This window comes from Epinephelus fuscoguttatus, linkage group LG14, assembly GCF_011397635.1.
Source record: "Epinephelus fuscoguttatus linkage group LG14, E.fuscoguttatus.final_Chr_v1".
Taxonomy (NCBI): domain Eukaryota; kingdom Metazoa; phylum Chordata; class Actinopteri; order Perciformes; family Serranidae; genus Epinephelus; species Epinephelus fuscoguttatus.
In genome coordinates, this window is record NC_064765.1 from 18,288,867 (window position 1) to 18,306,663 (window position 17,797).

The 17,797-nt window shown below is 41.9% G+C and overlaps 1 protein-coding gene across 2 annotated transcripts in view; it reads left to right on the forward strand.

The window, feature by feature from the left end:
* The window catches only part of rcan3 (regulator of calcineurin 3), a 64,389-nt gene that overhangs the window by 31,188 nt on the left and 15,404 nt on the right, over nucleotides 1-17,797 (forward strand). The window contains exon 1 of one of the 2 annotated variants that reach the window (XM_049595435.1): nucleotides 209-513. The exons of the other annotated variant lie outside the window; for it this stretch is intronic. Within the exon in view, the coding sequence (XP_049451392.1) occupies nucleotides 427-513 (87 nt within the window). The 5' untranslated portion in view covers nucleotides 209-426. Of the gene's footprint in view, nucleotides 1-208; nucleotides 514-17,797 lie in introns of those variants that run through there. 2 annotated transcript variants of the gene reach the window in all.

The window sequence follows — 17,797 nt, forward strand, 5'->3', positions numbered from 1 at the left end:
ACACACACACACACACACACACACTTAAAATACATGAAAAAGCGGAATAAACCGGACCGTGAATTCTGCAGTGCCCCGTGCACGGTTCGTCAAGCGCTGTAGTGGCGTAAAACACGACGAACGTGAGGAAGGTGATGACGTCAATGTGGAGCCAGAGGGGAGGGCAGGAGGGGGGAGAGAGGGAGAGACAGAGACAGAGAGGGAGAGAGTTTGTGCGGTTGCTGCAGCATCACTCTCAGCAGCGCGTCAGTGCAGTCAAGAGTCCAGCAGCAACTCTCTCAGCTGATCCAAGCCAACACACCAGTCAGCTGGACTTAACCTCAAGTTTGTGGAGGAAGAGCCCGACACACTCTTTACCTGCTGCTTGAGAGGAGGAGGAAGACTTTTTACTCCGTTTTTTTTTTAACCTCCCAACCACGAAAGGGAATGCCATCGATAAATATGAAACTGGAGATGGTGACCATCATCGCCTGCGAAGTAGACATCGAGGTGTTTACATCAGACAAAATGCAGGTACGGTTTTCACCACCCAAAAAAAAAAAAAAATAAATACGCACGCTGCAACTGATCATTACGGTGTGCCCTTGTACAGCAGTTTGCTTTGGACCCGACTGCATGCTGCCCTATAGACGTGCACGCATGTGGCGACGTTGAATGCAGCCCTGTCTCTCAGACGAGGATTTTTATCAATGGGAGCCGCAGCTCCCCACCACAGACGTCCCGCGACGCGTCGCGCGCACGGCACAGTTGATTGACGCTTGATGAATTGCAGAAATGGGGGAGAAGACATAGCAAGAATGAGACACACACACACAAAAAAATCGTTAATGCACCAATTGTATGGTTGTGTGAGTTGATGCGCAGGATGAATGGGAGGGTGTGATGGAGAGAATTGTCCATGCAAGGCACATGCAGGAGGAAAAGAAGTGAGGCAGTTTTAGACGCAGTGGCGGACAGAGCCTTTTCTCTTTATCTCTGCTCGCTCCTCATCCCAGCAGCATTGCAGGTGCACTAGGGATACCGAAAAAGAGCCAATGAAAACATCATATTAAAGCTAACATACTGTTCAATAATACAAGCATCATACTCTGAATGGCTGGGGTTGGTGCCACAGGGGGTAAATATGCACTGTAGGTAATGTGAGTGTTTCTGTTCTGTGCTATTGAATAAAAACTGACCTAACTTGCACATTTAGCTCAATATAAACTCAGCATTGACTAACCCTAAACACTCCCTACAGTCATATTTTATTGACTTGTCCTGAGGGCAGGTACAGGTATTTGATATGCCACCTGTCAATCACAGAGCAGAAGAGCAGTTGCACTTCAGCGTGTTCAGAGTGAGCCTGGGGCTCACCTTTGGCACTGCAACGTGCCAGTTTTGGGGCTTAAAAGGCCACACAGATGGTCCGCCAAAGCTTGGCTCACCCACTAAACCCTTTGGAAATTCCATGTCAGAATATATTCCCTCACCTGCTCGTCTGCTTGTCTGATTTGACTCATCACCAAAGAGACGCAGGAAGGGGGGAGAAAGAACAAAAGCTGAGCTACAGTGCAGCTCGGTGTGTGTGTGTGTGTGTGTGTGTGTGTGTGTGTGTGTGTGTGTGTGTGTGCTCGGTGAGACACACATAGTTCGCCACAGGCAGCCAAGTGTGTAGGTGCTCCTCAGTGCTGATGTGAAGGCTGAATTCAGCTATTTTTTGCATCCAAAAGCAGCAGTTGCAGGTTTTAAGAGCCCAGTGACCCCACCCTCATCCCCACAGCACCTTGGTCAGCCATATTTCATCACTTCTATGCAACTCCATGTGCACTGCTAACCTCACACAAGCTTCCCACGGGGGTATGTGTGCATATATGAAATGCCGTACAGATTGTGTATGTTGTGACATGAATTGCACGTAAGAACAGCATACAATTGTAGTTGGATGTCACTGAAAAATATCCTTGCATATATGAGGGTAACAAACAATGCATTTCAGTCCCTGACCCGCCCCCCTGTGGTCTGCGTTCCCTCAGCAAGGCTGAGCAGCTGCTGCGTGTGCTCCCAACTCTCATTACACTTTCTAACCACTGCAGAACAGCCAAGGTGAAAGACACTGGTGTGTCACCCTGCAGTTGTCCTGTAATCATAGGATTACAGTCATAATCTTTAAAATTTCCCAGGGGCTGTGGGTGAAAGAAAAACAGCCGCCTGTGAAACCTCAGAGGTGTTGATCATGCAGGTTTCTGACCATGACATATTGTGAACGTCTTTTTGTTTGCAACACAGGGCTTGTGTCATTGTGTTGCAGTGACTCGGGACACACATGCCATTTATTTCTTTGTGATTCTCTTCTGTTAATTCACCGCTCTCAGATCAGCCATCCTCCCCAGACAGCCTTGACACAGCCACAGGCAGGACAGTCTGATCAGAGCGCAGTCTTCTCTAAAGCTTCCTGTCAAGCAGCCCTTATCAGCCCACCTCTCCGAGACTCACCCAAAGAATAGGGGGTCTGTGCACAATTAAAAGAGCAGACAGAGGGCTGACTTTCGAATGGCACAAAGAACACCGCTAATCCCAGTTTCTGGCACACGGGGAGTGATGGAGAGCATCGGGGGAGAGGGCAGATTAAAGCAGGGCACGTGGGGAGCGGCCTCTGATTGAGCTCACCTCCCCGTCAGCCTGCTCTTGTTTTTTTTTTATTATCATTCAACAAGATCTGAGCCTGTCTGAGGCCCCTGTTTTTATTAATATCTCCAAATCTGAAGATGAGAAACCATAATCTCAAGGCTTCTGTTTTATTTCGAATCACACGAGGTGAACTAATATGTGGATTGCTGCTATTTATAGGCACTTCACGGAACGATTAGGCAATGGCAGCGGCGCTTGAATGGGGCGACATGAAGAAAATAAGTGAATGGTGGGGTTTTTTAATTAGAGGAGATGCTGTGCGACTGGCTGTGGTGTTTCGGAGCCATTGTTTTGACACGGCTGAAATGGCCCTGCCTTGGCTCCATCCCGGCTGGTTACATCATTAATGAGCCAAACACAGAGGCTGTGGACAGAGCAGGTTGTTGTTGCAATAATGGCAGAGCTGGTGGTACAGTAGGCTTTCATACCAAAGTGCTTTGTGTCCATTTTGGACTAAACAAAGGGGCTATTGTTGCTGCGAGGCCAGGGCTGTGGGCAGACGCGGTAGTGTGTGTACAGTCGTCACAACACTATCATTACCTGGAAAATGTAGCAGCATCAGCAGATGATAGCACAGGACACATGGTGAAGGTCATAGCACGTCAGCAGGCAGTGAGTGTATTACAGAGTGTGACGCAAGCCTTTACAGTTACCTCGCATGCCTGATTTGACGTTGGCGTTTACATCTAATTTATTTATTTATTCACCCACCCGTTTGATGGTTGCCCATTTATTTCCTCTTTTATGCACGTATGAATAATTAATCAGCCTGTCAACCTGCTCTTTCTCTGGATAAGTGCTTCTCTGGCTGCAGTCTGTCACCAAATTAAACGTGTTTTAATTAGGAGGCATGGGGAGAAAACAGGATTTTGACATTATGACCCATTCATACGCTGTTATGGAGGAACATGTTATAAAACACCACAGGGACTGAGCCGCAAAGGACAGCTGTTTTCAACTTAAGCCTGCTCTCCCACACACAGATGACTGTAGTAACACTGACACAGTCACACACTCGACAGTCACACACACACACAGTCACAACCACAACAGTGAGTCAGCGGACTCACAGACCTACAGATAAACACCTCTGTCAGCAAACACACACGACTCCCAGCCGAGGACGCCTGGAGAAGTTTCCGTCCACCTGGGTCACTTTCCATTTGTCCTCCTATCTCTCTTGTCTGTTTTATCTGTCCCTGCGTGTCATGTGTCCGTTCTCAGGCAGAAGTTATCCTTGTTATGGGGAAGGAGGAGAGATTTGGTGACTAATCTGCTATTTGTAGTTGTAGTGATTTTGCTGACGTCTGTGATGTTTTCGTTCTTTCCCACCGTCTTTTTTTTTTTTTTTTTTTTTGATACACGCCCTTACATAACATGTTGTCACTCCTTTTATTTTGTGACGGCTATTTTGAGCTTCTAAAGCCTCTTTCCTACTGCACAAAAAAACCCACTAACACCCACTTACATCTGGCTTTTGTATGTAATGGGAAAGGTAACAATTGGCGTTCACACCAGGGTCAAATGACTCTGCAGTAGTCACGAGCATTTATCAGCTCCGGCTCTGATCGGCGCTGATGGAAATACAACACCCAGTTGAACCCGCTAATTTTAGCACCTTTACTGGTAAGATGCAATGACACACCACTACAAAATACTGTCAGTCTCCGCCCAAGTGTCACTTAGACATCGTTCCAAAATTAGTCTGCACTTAGACTGAAAGAGAGACTGAATAAGTAAAAGATATATATATATAAAAAGAAGTAACCACTGTAATATTTCTACTGACCTCCATGCTACTTTCTACAGTTTACTAACCTGTTTTTCGCCATGTCCGCTTCGTTGAACGTGACATACCAATAAAAAAAAAACAAAAAAAACCCCAGAAAGGTATGCTCGTCTGCCGCAGAGCAGCATACAGAGCTGTAGTCTACCAGAATTGGGAAAGCCTTTTTTTGGGAAAGCAGGCTTTCTCGTGTTTAAAAAACCGGTGTATGTGCAATAATTTGGGTGGAAAGGGGGTATAAGCAACAAAGAAAGGTGCAAAACAGTCATTGTGTCAATTTCAGCCCAGTCGCCTGAAGAAAATATTGGCATTCCGCATTTTTGCAAATAACATATACATAACATTTGCAAGTTTCATACTTTTCATATTAAGTTTTATAAAGTGACACTATACGAGCTGACTTTGGGGGGTAGGATGGCTCGTCACCTAGGCAAGAAGTAACCACTGGCCTCCATGCTGCTTTCTACTGTTCATTAACTTGTTTTCAGGCCGGTCCGTTATGTCAAATATGACACACCATCAAAAAAGAAATGGAAAGGTATTCTCGTCTGCTGTAGAGCAGTGTACAAAGGGAAAGCCTATTTTTAGCAGGTTTTCTCATTTTCAAAAAACCCCTGTACGCTAATTTGGGTAGAAAAGGGGTATAAGCAACAAATATTAGATTAGCAAGTTTCATACTTAAATTATGACTTTGTCATTGGAGGTTTGTGTGTGGGGAGGGGTGTTGGATGGCCTGTCACCTAGGCAAGACCTGCCAAGCTGCACTGTTCAAGATTCTGTCTGTTCCCATCGGCTTGTTAGGCTCCGGTAGTGGGTGTTTTTAAGCGACCCTTTGGCGGGGATAGTCACGAAAACCAGTTGTTATTTTACCAAGACATCGCTGGTTTTTGGCGGGATAGTGCCCCCGTAATCAGGTGTTTCAGTCCAAAACATGATCTTTTCCTAACCATAACCAAGTGGTTGTTGTGCCTAAACGTAACTGTACATTTTTTTCTGGTGATTGGATTGGTCATCTTTTGTGATTTGTTATAACTTATCGAATGTGAAAACTTGACACTATTTTTGAGTTTACTGAATTAATGGCTATGTAGACGTCAAAGTTTAGATGAATAGATTTTTTTTTATTCATCTGCAGACAATTATGCTCATGTTGACTTCTTCAGGTTGCGTTTTTCGTCTGACCAGCAATCTAAAACCAAAAGATATTCACTTTATTCTCATGTAAGACGAAGAAAATGAGAAAATCTTTACCATTAAGAGGATGAAAACAGGTTGCATTTGGCATTTTTGCTTGAAAAGTGACTTTAAGATGAATCAGTTGAGAAAATATTTGCTGATTTATTTTCTCTATATGGACTTATCTGTTAACTAATTGTTTCAGCTCTAGGACAAATTGGCTCATGTTTTCTATATTAGAATCATGTTTTAAGCATCATCCTTAGGCAAGTCCTTGGTACATTTTTTACTTTTCTCAATTGACTGACATGATCTGTTTTTATCAGTTGTTGGCCTTTTATACAGTAACCCATTTTCTCTGCAGTGTTTTATTATTTAGAGAAAGGACACGGGCAGACCGCTCAGTCCCTGCTCATCAAACATAAATCAGGTCTGAATTTTAATATGATCCGGGCCCAGCATTTCAAAACACTGTTGTGATGCACTCTGACCAGTTGTTGAGGTGAAGGCAAGAAGCAGAGGAGCAGAGGCAGGACAGACAGGATGGATGTAGACGCTGACAGTATCATGTTCTGAGCTGGTAGGAAACCAGATCTGCATCTTGGCAAGGTTGAGCGATCCCGGGCCAGAGCAGTGGGCTCAGGTGTGCCTGCTCCCCCCAGTCTGGGCACTAGGCAGGTAAAGACGGGCAGCTCACATTGGCCTGAAACCTTAGAGAAGTGCCGGGGCTCAGGTGTCAGCTAAAGGTTAGTGCTGCGTCCGTTAGGGTGACGTAGAACAAAGGACTGTCTCCTGGGTGGGGTGTCTGGTTACCATGTGTCCAAGACGACACAACTATGAAGCGATAAGATTAGAAGCAAAGAAAAAGGCCTCGCGATGGAATGTAGAGGCCCACAATTTAGTCGTCAAGGAAAAAAGATGGCGTCATACAATGATTGGCCTTTGTTATAGGAATAACTGGTCGAACATAATTTTCCTGTCAGAATTTCCAATACAATTTCCAGTCCAACACAAACAGCTCTGGAAAGATAAGGCGAGTTTAGTGCTTAAAATAGCAATGCCAGACCAATTGCTTCAAACGATTACAATAGGCTCTTCAGACCATTGTGTCTGCAGCATACAGCAGGCTGAAGGGGAACTTTATTACTGTTGACTAAAGAAGTGTTTATATCTTTAAGAAGACGTAGGAGTACTGAAGTGATGAGTCAGTGAGTCAGTCCACAGAAAATTAATCAGCTGATGATTGATTGTTAATGTATTAAAGTCATTTATCAAGTATATTTAATGGGTTTAGCTTATAAAAACATGATCATTTTAATATTCTCTTGTTCGTATATACTTGTAAAATCAGTATCATTAAGGTTTGGATTGTTGGTTTGATGAAACAGCAGTAATACAAACCCTTATGTTTCTTAAAAGTAATCAAATTGATATCTATGAAGTCTGTATTTCTCTGTACCTAGATTCAAACCATAGGCAGTGGTGGAAAAAGTACTCAGATCTTTCACTCAGTAAAAGTAGTAATGCCACAGTGTATAAATACTACAGGTGGGAATCATCAGAATCACCACAATATTATCATGGTACTTAGGTTACAATGCAATATTATAGCTAACAAATATTGGGATTTTCAACGGATTATGTCCCCAAAAGGAAAACTTAGGGTGCTTTCAGACCTAGAGTTTGCTTGCTTTGGTCTGGCTCAGGGGCTAATTTTGTCACAAAGTTGCATAATGGCTCATGTTCCAGATCAGATGCCTTGCACAACAAAGCTGTTCTTGATTGGTCAGAATTTCCATGTGGGAAAAATCCAGGAAGTAAACAAAATGTTGAAGAAGAGTACACTTGCAAGATAAATGTGACACTTTCTAATGTCACAATGGAGGGAGGTTGATTTTAGCACTGGTCATCGTGGACTATATTGCTGTCATTGTTCATTTTAGTCAAACCATACAGTTTGAAAACGAGGCGCGGCTCCAACTAGAAAACAATGTTTTGATGAATTGGATGTGCTGAATGTGCATATTAAGGCAGTACAGGAGGAGGTGCACATTAATAATCCTCCAGGACTGTAACATGCTCATGTTTAACCCAAACAATGTGTCATGTGACTGCAGTTGGTTCAGATCGAGATCGGAACACGTTCTCACCACAAATGAACCACACCAGAGTCCAGTTGTTTTGGTGTGTTCGCACCTGCCCAAACAAACCACCCTTAGGGGGCAAACGAACTTGAGTTAGATTGGACCGAACCAAACAGGGCAGGTGTGAAAGCACCCTTTGTCAACATACGTTTAAAGATAAAATGTCTACCTAAATTTTAATTTGAAAAATCGATACTTGGCATCCGTTTGTCGATGCAATACTGACACGCAAAAATATTGTGATACTATGCCCACTGATTATTCCCCCACCCCTAGGAAATACTCTAAGTAAATTCATTGCATTCAGAGTTCTGCTTGAGTAAAAGTTTACTTTTATCAACAAATTCTTAAAGTATCAAAAGTAAAGGTACCCTTTATGCAGAATGTCCAGTTTCAGATTAATATACAATATATTATTGGATTATAATTACAAATGCATTTAAGGGCCAGTGTGTAAAATGGGTTGAAAACAGTGACATCAGTGGTCAAATTCTAGATTGCAGGGCTCACTTGCTCGCCCCTCCCGTCAGGTAAATAACGGCAGCCTCGTAGGGACAAAAAGCCTTGCGCATGAGTTTTTCAGGAGTAGGTCTATCTAGCGACGAGTTGAATGTTTATTTAGAAATCTAAACCATGTTACGATATTGTAATGGATCCCTCACGAGCAGGAGACCAGAGGAGCGTTCGGGAAAAAGGCCACTTTATTTGAGCACTCCAAAAACTCCGATGACACTCCAGGGGGGTAAAAGACTCCGTCCCAAACTCTGACTCTTCTGGCGTAACACACACACTTCATACACACATACTCGTTTACCACACCGAGTGGGCACCCCCCTCCCCTCTCTGAAAAGCACTGGAAAAGCACCGCAGAGAGTGCATCACAAGGAGTAAGTTGCGTCTTCTTTTCCTCGCAGATGACGGTTCAGGTTCATTCTCTCCTGTTGCATGGTAAGTGTGGTCCATTCGCAAACTTTATAACTAAAAAAACTTTTCATTGCTCTCTATCGACGAACTACTAACACTCTCTGCTGTTTCCTCCTCCTTCTTCCTTCCTTCTGCTGTCTTCATTGGTTCATTTATACACGCGAAATGCGTTCTCTGGCTGGCTGGATTGTCCGCTCGGTCTGCCGTACATACATGGCGGCGCAAGATGGCGACCTCTCTAAAGCAAGGCCCTTGCTATATATATATATATATATATATATGAGCATAATTATAAGGCTACAAAAACCAAACGAATTTTGTTTTATAGCAATTATACACTTGTATAAACATATTAATGGGTAGAATATTCAGATTCAGATTCAGATTGACAATAAACCATGCCAAATATTACACACTGGCCCTTTAAAAGGGAAACTTTGGTATTTTTCAACCTGGACTTTATTTTCCCATGTTTCTGTGTCAAAGTGACTAATGGAAACAGCAGTTTTTTAAATCAGTCCAGTATTGAGTGAGACCACAGCAGCCGAAACAGACTGCAGTGTAATCCCTTTGGGCAATCGAGCACCGTCAATTTACATCCAACTAAAAGTGTTCATTTTTGGTAAGAAAAACAGAGATGGCTTTTATGAGTTTTATTTGTTTCTGTTGACTTTGATTGAGGTGATAAAATTATTGCTTATTTAAATGGCGTCTTTTGGGTTTGACAATAGCAATGTAGCTGTTTCTTGTTAGACAAAACGATCTATCTCTGTAAGGATCCTTTTCATGTTGCTGTCAGACATTTAACTCGTAGCTGAAGCTTTGAAATAAACACAATACCATAAAAAATGTAATTTCACTCTGAAATGGACTAGAAGTATGCAATGAGAGAAAAGGGGAGTACTCAAGTAAAGTGCAAGTACCTCAAAATTGTACTTATGTGCAACACTTCATGCCCATTATGTTCCAATACTGAAATCTTTACTTGTACTGCATGTCATCGTCATGCTCCTAGCCTTGCTACAAGAATGCTTGACTGACAATAAAGCTGAGTGTTGTGATTAACTGATTGCCAAAAGACAGATAAAGACAGAAGGTAAAATGCAACAGAGCAGTAGTGAGTTGTTGTGAGTAGAGAGAATGAGCTCATGTGTCCATATGCTGTGGCGGCCTTAGGTAAGAGCTGTAGCATCTCTTAGCCACCTTATGTGATGTTGTGTAACTCTTTGGATTACCATCGCCTCTGAAGTGTGTGAATCTGCGTGGGAGACTGTGTGGACATACTTGCATGTTAAGAGTGTGTGAAAATGTGTGTGTGTGCATGTGTGTGTTCAACCGATGCCTGAGTGCTGCTGACTAAGAAAAGCTCCTGCCTCAATAAAAACCATAACGACCAGATTGGTGGTAATAGGATTAATGTGCCCCCTCATGCCATAAACTGATTTCAGTCTCCCTGCCGTGGACACACTGTCCCTGAGGGAACGGCAGTGTAGCGCTGCGGCGTCGGCCCCTGTCGATACCACTCCCCAGCTCGAGCTATTGATCCCACTGTAATAACACTTGCCCCGTTCACATGCCTCTCCTGTACTTATGCAGTCCTCACAATACACACATGGCTATTAATCATGAGCTGTTTTTGTTGTTTTGTAATTCCGAGGATTTACTGCTATGCTAATATTAATGGCTGCTTTGACAGATGCGCTGTTTGCCTGTGTGCTCGGAGTGTTGGGTCACCACATACACACACACACACACACACACACACACACAACCTCAGAGTTTATCCACCGATTCACATTACCTCACCCGAAGTAGTCCGCAAGCCAACCATAGGTTACAGTCTTTCCTCCCATGCTGAGTATAGAGCCGACAGTGGTGTGACATCACACATCAGCAGACTATGTATACACGCCAAAAGCATATTTATATTACAGATTATGAAAGTTAAATAGTCTGGTTGTTCCAAACTCTTTTAATAACTCCGAAGCAATGAAATGTCAGGCACTTTAAATACATAAGCACATGGGTTTGTAGTAAAATTAAAAATAGCAGCCAGTTGGTGGCCACTTGTGTTAAATTGACTTTTAAAACAACATCCATTTCTTTTTTCTGTCCTCACTATGTGTGGATGTCCACAGCTGTGCCGCAATCCAAACACTTCCAGGAAAGGTTCAAGGAGCGGCCCTTGGAAGTAATTGTTTACAGGAAACAATAAAAGCAGTATTGGACAACAAATTCAATGATAGGGCTTACAAATCAGAAAGAAATTATGACAAAGCCGACCATAAACAATGGGACTTAGAAGAGTAACAAGGAAACTGGAGTCACAGAAGTAGCTGCCAGTTAACATTAACGTTTATTTCGTGCTGTGACGAAATAAAGCATCAGTTAGAGAACAACATGGTTGAGTTGAAAGTACAACACAGTAATTATGCTGTATCCCATTTACCTCGGAAGTCTGAGTTTAGAGCTGGGAATGACAATACCAGTGGCAATATGGCAATACCAGTTCTAACCAAGCTATCCATTGTTAGCAATACCAGTTGATAGCAACACACTACGCTGTGTTTTGAGCATGAAATACCGTAGCAACATATCCACAGACAGAAGTTATACAGGACTTTGTGTATGACTGTTTTAATGAGACACAAGTAGGACAGAAGTGCTAATAAACAGTATATTACTACAGCTTTCACTACTGTCAATGTGCGGAGCAGCCATCTTGGATTATTAGGGTAGGATTGGTGAGGTTCCTCCGACTTTTCAAGGTGGAAATCTGACTTCAGGGGTGTTACAGTTGAAATTTTTAACTGGAAACGAGTAAAATTACGACTTCACAGTGCAAATGGAACACAACACAAGTCCACAAGAGTTTGAGTACGAAGATTTAAATACGTAGCAGTTAGCCAAACAGTAAAAACAGTTAGAATTGTGTGTTAGCAACACTAGCCTACAGGTGTGTTCAGGCAGAAAGCAAAGTCAATTTTCCCCTTGAATCATTTGAACAAATTTGACTGCTAGCCCTTTTGTGTTTGAATTTTCTGTACAGATGTTCGCTTTAAGCTAGCTGGCAGCTCTGTGTGTATTTGTGTTTAGCTTAGCTTCTACCAGAAACTGTGGTTCTGTGTGTCAAATCCCTCCAGTCTCTCTTAGGAGGTAGATTCATAAAGCTCCTGGATACTTGCTCTTTTTGTGCTTAAATAGTAACATGTAAACTTTCCTAATAGAAATACGAGAATACATAATGGTTAAACTTACCGAAATTAATTGTCATTGATGTTATATTACAACACATCCTCATACAGCGGTTCTTATGAAACACTGTTACCACTTAGGTTAGGTTAAGGAAAAGAATTATGGTCGCCGATGGTCGTGATGTTATGTTGAATACAAAACCTAAAATAACTCAGTGTTGACTTTGGTTTCACACGGGTCATGAACAGCTGTAAGAAACTTGTTGTTTGTTTGACCCATCCATTCACCCCGTTTTTTATCGCTCTTTATACAACCTGACCTGACTTTCTCCTTTGTTACAGTCACATTCGGGAGGACAGCCTGCAGCGTATAGGTCACGTGATCACAGCCTCCTGGCTCATGATTACTTGAGTTATATATGAAGGTATACAAACTAAGAACAGTGAATTAGCCTGTATGTTAGCAGCAAATTAGCCTCAGACAGCTAGCATAATGGCCATCTTAGTTACCAGTAATCTGATTACAGGAAAACTAAGTCAATAAGTAGATAAAGCTCCAGAAAGGGGATTTGGGGAGAAGATAAAATGCGCAAATCAATATTTGTTCAGTCAAAGATTGACCAAAGTGCGACAGGACTGTGCCTGTAGTTGTAACTGAAGCACAGTAACAGCTTCACTGAGGTGTGTTTGGTTCTGCGTTGTACAACAGGGCTGAAAACCTGAAAAACATCATAGAAAAATGTTCATATTTTGAATATTTGTTGTATTTCCGACAGTGTTTGTAGTAATGTTTGGCAGCTGAAAGCTCTGCTGTGTTTTAAACGTAATACATTTTCATGTCACAAGTGATAGTTGTAACTGCACACAGGCATAATTGCAATGGAAAGTTGGCTCCGTTTTATGGAACAGTAATGGAAAAAATAAGGAATGGGAATAGCAAAAATGTGCTGGAACAGACATGCATGCAGGTATGAGATGTATTATCCAGCTGTGTCTGTTATCTCTACAATCTGCCTCTCTTGTTCACCCTCATTACACTGGTTCCAGTTTGGCCCTTTAGGGAGGACGGTAATTAAAAATGATGGTCCACACGCTTAAGAAATGAATTTTTCTTAATTATTCCAGCATGGTCTATTTTTAGCGTAACACTATCCCTGACTCACCCCGAGGCTCCGTGGCCTAGTTTGTTGGTTTTCACCCAAATCCCATTCAAGCACGAGGGTCTGGATTAGACTGTGCTAAAACCACGCACGTGTCGCAGAGAAAGATGAGTGATTCGCCAAAGGGAGAAAAAAAATCACAGAATAACCCTTCTTTACGTCCCAATTAGGCTCGGTTAATCTTTTCATTTTGATCCAAAATGCCAAATGGTGTAATTCAACATAGAATTGGACTAGCTGGTGGATTACAGTCATGGATTTTTGTAACCAAGTGCCAATGTGATTTAAATACTGTACTAGCTTAAATGTGAAACCAGATGAAAATAGAACATTGTGACACGGTCAGTGAATTTAAATGCTGGAGCTGCAGATTTCTGCACAAACAAAGCATGTTTGTAGATACTGAATTAGGGCTGCAGCCAGTGGTTATTCTCATTTTCACAGAGCCATGCTGATGTCTTTAAACTGCTTGTGTGTCCAAACGACAGTCCAAAACTCAGTCACAAAAGACCAGGAAAACAAATTTAAATATTTACATCTTTAAAATCTGTAAAAATCTGGCATTTGTGCTTAAGAAGATAAATTATTCATTATTTTTTTAGATATATAAATGAATCAACCATTGGCTCATCTCTGTACTGAAAGTTTATATTAGAACTATAAGAAGTAAAAAAAAAACAATCTGTATTTGAACTCTACGTGCTGTTTCCTAGTTCTGCCTAATATCTTATTTTGATTTCAGTATTGATAGGGATGCACCGATTTATTGGCAGAACACCTGTATCAGTCGATGCTCACCTTGCTGACTGCCATTGGCCTATCAGCAACAAGATTGCATTGACCAGTGGCAGTGGCTAATGTTTTTCTGTTGAAACATCAATTTTGGGCAGCCGAAAAAGGAGAGCTCCGTGACTAATCGTGCCTGAGATGAATGGAGATCTTCCCAAAAGACACATTGACACATGAGAGGAAGCACCTGATTTTCCCCCCATAATGCTACATTGTTAGCAATAAATCCATGTTGACATCTGCAGGAGGAGAGCTAGTTAACGTTAGCAGCTAGCAGACGGTGGCCAGAACTAACTGCTAACAAAAGCTGCATGGGATAATATGAGGTATTCAAGCACTCATTCATTCATTCATTTTCCATAACCGCTTATCCTGGTGGGGGTCACGGGGGGCTGGAGCCTATCCCAGCTGACACTGGGTGAGAGGCAGGGTACACCCTGGACAGATCACCAGACTATCACAGGGCTGACACATAGAGACAGACAACCATTCACACTCACATTCACACCTACGGACAATTTAGAGTCACCAATTAACCTGCATGTCTTTGGACTGTGGGAGGAAGCTGGAGTACCCAGAGAAAACCCACGCTGACACAGGGAGAACATGCAAACTCCACACAGAAGGGCTCCCCCACCCTGGGTATCAAATCCTTCGAACCAGGAACCCTCTTGCTGTGAGGCAACAATGCTAATGCTAGCTGTATTGAGTAAAAATGAGTAAAAATTATAATGCTATCATGATGTGTTCGAAAGTTGTCTCGTAAAATTCTGTTTTTGGCATGAAACTTATATAAATACAGAGAAATTTATTGATGTTTTCACAGCAATACAAAACAGATATTAGAGGGAATTATGGGATATATTGGGAAAAGGCTTTTGAAGCTGTTATGTAGCCTTAAAAAAAATTTGTATAACTAAATTTATTTAAAGGTCATGTGATGAAAAGTTAAATGGCTTTAAAACAGTTAAGTTTTGTGTATAATGAAATTTTTTCCCTGGCTCAAAATGGAGAATATAGCAAAATAAACAACAACAAAAACATCTATATCAGCCATGTTATCGACCAAATTGTTATTTTAAACACATCCCTAAAAAATAAGTGATATTTTTTCTCACTTTTTTGTGTGTGCGTTTGGTGTATTTTTAGCCACATGACCAATCAAAGGAACGATCGGACATGTTGGTGTGTTTCAGCTGATGTGACTTGTTCACTCTCACCAGTGACAGAGAACAAACAGCTGAATATGTGAGCTTTATTTAACTCCCTAAACTGCACAATGAGATGACAACGACAACAATGAGAGCCGACAGCATGCTGAAGCTTGTGCGTAACGACACAGTTTGAGCACAATTTGCTGAGAATACATCCATGATCTGGTATTTGTGTGGACGTTTTCGGTGCAACTGAGGTTGGATTGCGTGCATGTTTATCCATCATTGTGTTTACCGTGCAAACAGAACAGGATGGGCCTGAAGCTCTGCTAATTGTAAGCGATCCCTTTGCTTTGACGAAACGTAATCCTTCCTTTACATAAGATGGGAAAACACTTAAGTCACAATAGGGTTACACCCAATTCAGCCACCTGACTGATTCATTACCAGGAAGCGGTGTAAAGTAGATACTCTGTAAATACTTCTTCATTCCTCTGCTTTATCTCATCTCCTGTGCCCTGTTCATGTTTGCACTGTCTTGTCAATCACAGCTGCTTTTTGCCCCAGATGAAACCCTGTCGACATCGCCCGATAAACTCATCCCTAAGCCGACTGATCTTTTTTGTACAGACGATTGTGTGTCAGGACCACTGGCTGGTTCTGCATTTGCTGCCTCGCTGTGCCGCTGAAAGTGAGTCATACCCGCAGTCATGTCCTGTTGCCACCACGATGACAGCCTTTCCATTACCATCAGGAACATAACTGCCTCATTACCCAAGAGGCAATCAGCTGAAGGATGGCCCTGCAGCCTTCACCGGAGTAGCTGCACTTCACTAGCAAGCTTAACATCCTTTACATCTCTTCACAGTGGATTTTTATTGTGCTAGGCTGCCTTCTGTCTCTTTGTTGGACCCTTTTTGTCCGTCGCATGTTCTTTCTTGATCTCCATCTTTCATTTTTCCATCAGGACATGTGGCCACAACAGTCTTTTAAGGGAATGTTGGCACTCAGAAGTTTATTTATTTAACTTCCCTTTCATGCATAAACAGTGTAGTCATGGCTCATACTAAATAATACAAAATTGGTTTAAAAAATTACTCTTAAAAACACAGTTTGCAAGCGCTGTAGGAGAACTGTGGCACATTGGCAGCAGCTCATTTGCATTTTCTCCCAAATCTCCCAACACTTTGTGCCACCAGAAGCATTTCATGAGCCATCAAGAGGATTTTCTTTACTGTAAACTGTGGTGGTAGACAGTTGCTAGCTTTTTGGGTGTACGGGGAAATAATATCTAGATAAAAACTGCTGCTTTAAAGGAAAATATCTGTGCTTTTTGATGAAAATCTGCAGAAACTTAAAGCCTAATTAAGAGCTAAGCCATTAAACGTTGTGGTTTACAATGATTTTAGAGCAGCTAAAGGGTGTTGACAACTATTACCCGTACTTTACTTCAGTTATTGTCCTTTGCCTGTGATATTTTTATTACAGTTTAGCCCAGTTACTTGCTACAAGCTACACTATAGCTAAAATGATATTGCTTGCTATTGCCAACATAGCTAAAGAAAAGTTAGGTTTATAAATAAAAACACGCAAGCTAGCTTAAGTCACATTTTAAACTTTAGATTGTGGGTGTAGTTTGTCTGCTTTGGATGGAGATAAAAGGACAGTGGATTGGGCGGCAGCAATGACAGGTATTTCTCCAGCGAGGCAACAGGACACAGTGCATTCCTTGGCTCCTCAAACATAAACGTCTAAAAGCCCTCTTTATTTCGCCGGCATTTTTGTGGGTTCTATTGTGCATTCAATTTCACAGGAGACATTTTGACTAGTCATAGTAGGAAGAGCACAGGTGAAACTGACAACATTAACGATGGCTCAGTTCCAAGTAGCTCCCCAGTAAGCTATTCCAGTTAGCCAGCATGCACAATGTCAAAGCCTCCCATAAGTGGAATGCAGCCGTAATTGATGTTATTAAATACACCTGTGCTTTTCCTACTATGACAAGTCAAAATGTCTGCCATGAAAAAGGTCTGTTGAATGACAGCATTGTGTCCTCCTGACTGTTCTCTTACTGGTAGATGATAAATGATTTGGGCTTCAGTTGGCGATTGCCTTCTTAAACTCTGTGTCCCATTTGATGAAAGGTTGCTAACTGGTGCAGAAATATTGTTGTAATTAGAGATGTACCAATACAACTTTTTCCTTCCCGATAACGATTCCGATCCCTGAACCTCAGGTATCTGCTGATACTGAGTATCGATCCAATACCAGCGCGTAAAATAAAAATGGATGGGATATGAATTGTTGTATGTCTCAACTCCTAAAACTCTATGTAAAATATTATTAAATAAATACATAATAGTAGAATGAATGCCATAAAACTTTTTCTTTATTATTATTATTATTATCCAGTGTTGACACAGATCAAGACACAGGTTAAAGTGCAGCCACACAATTTGGTAAAAAAAACATTTTAAAGGCTACAGTAGAATGCTTTTTAAACTCCGCTCCATTTCCGTTTCGTTTGCCTGAATCGTGCGTATGCATAATGACACGAGGCATTACGTGGTATCGGATTGGTCATAGGCTGTACTCACCGATACCTGATACTGCATTTTAGGCTGTATCGGAGGCATTTCCGATACTGGTATCGGTATCGGTACAACTCTAGCTGTAATGCATTACAGCTGTGTGTTTATAAAGTATTTTACATTGGCTTTGAATGCAGCTCAGCCAATCGTAATCAACGACTGGAGCAACTACTGTTGATAAAGTATATTTCTCTACTAATGCTACAAGA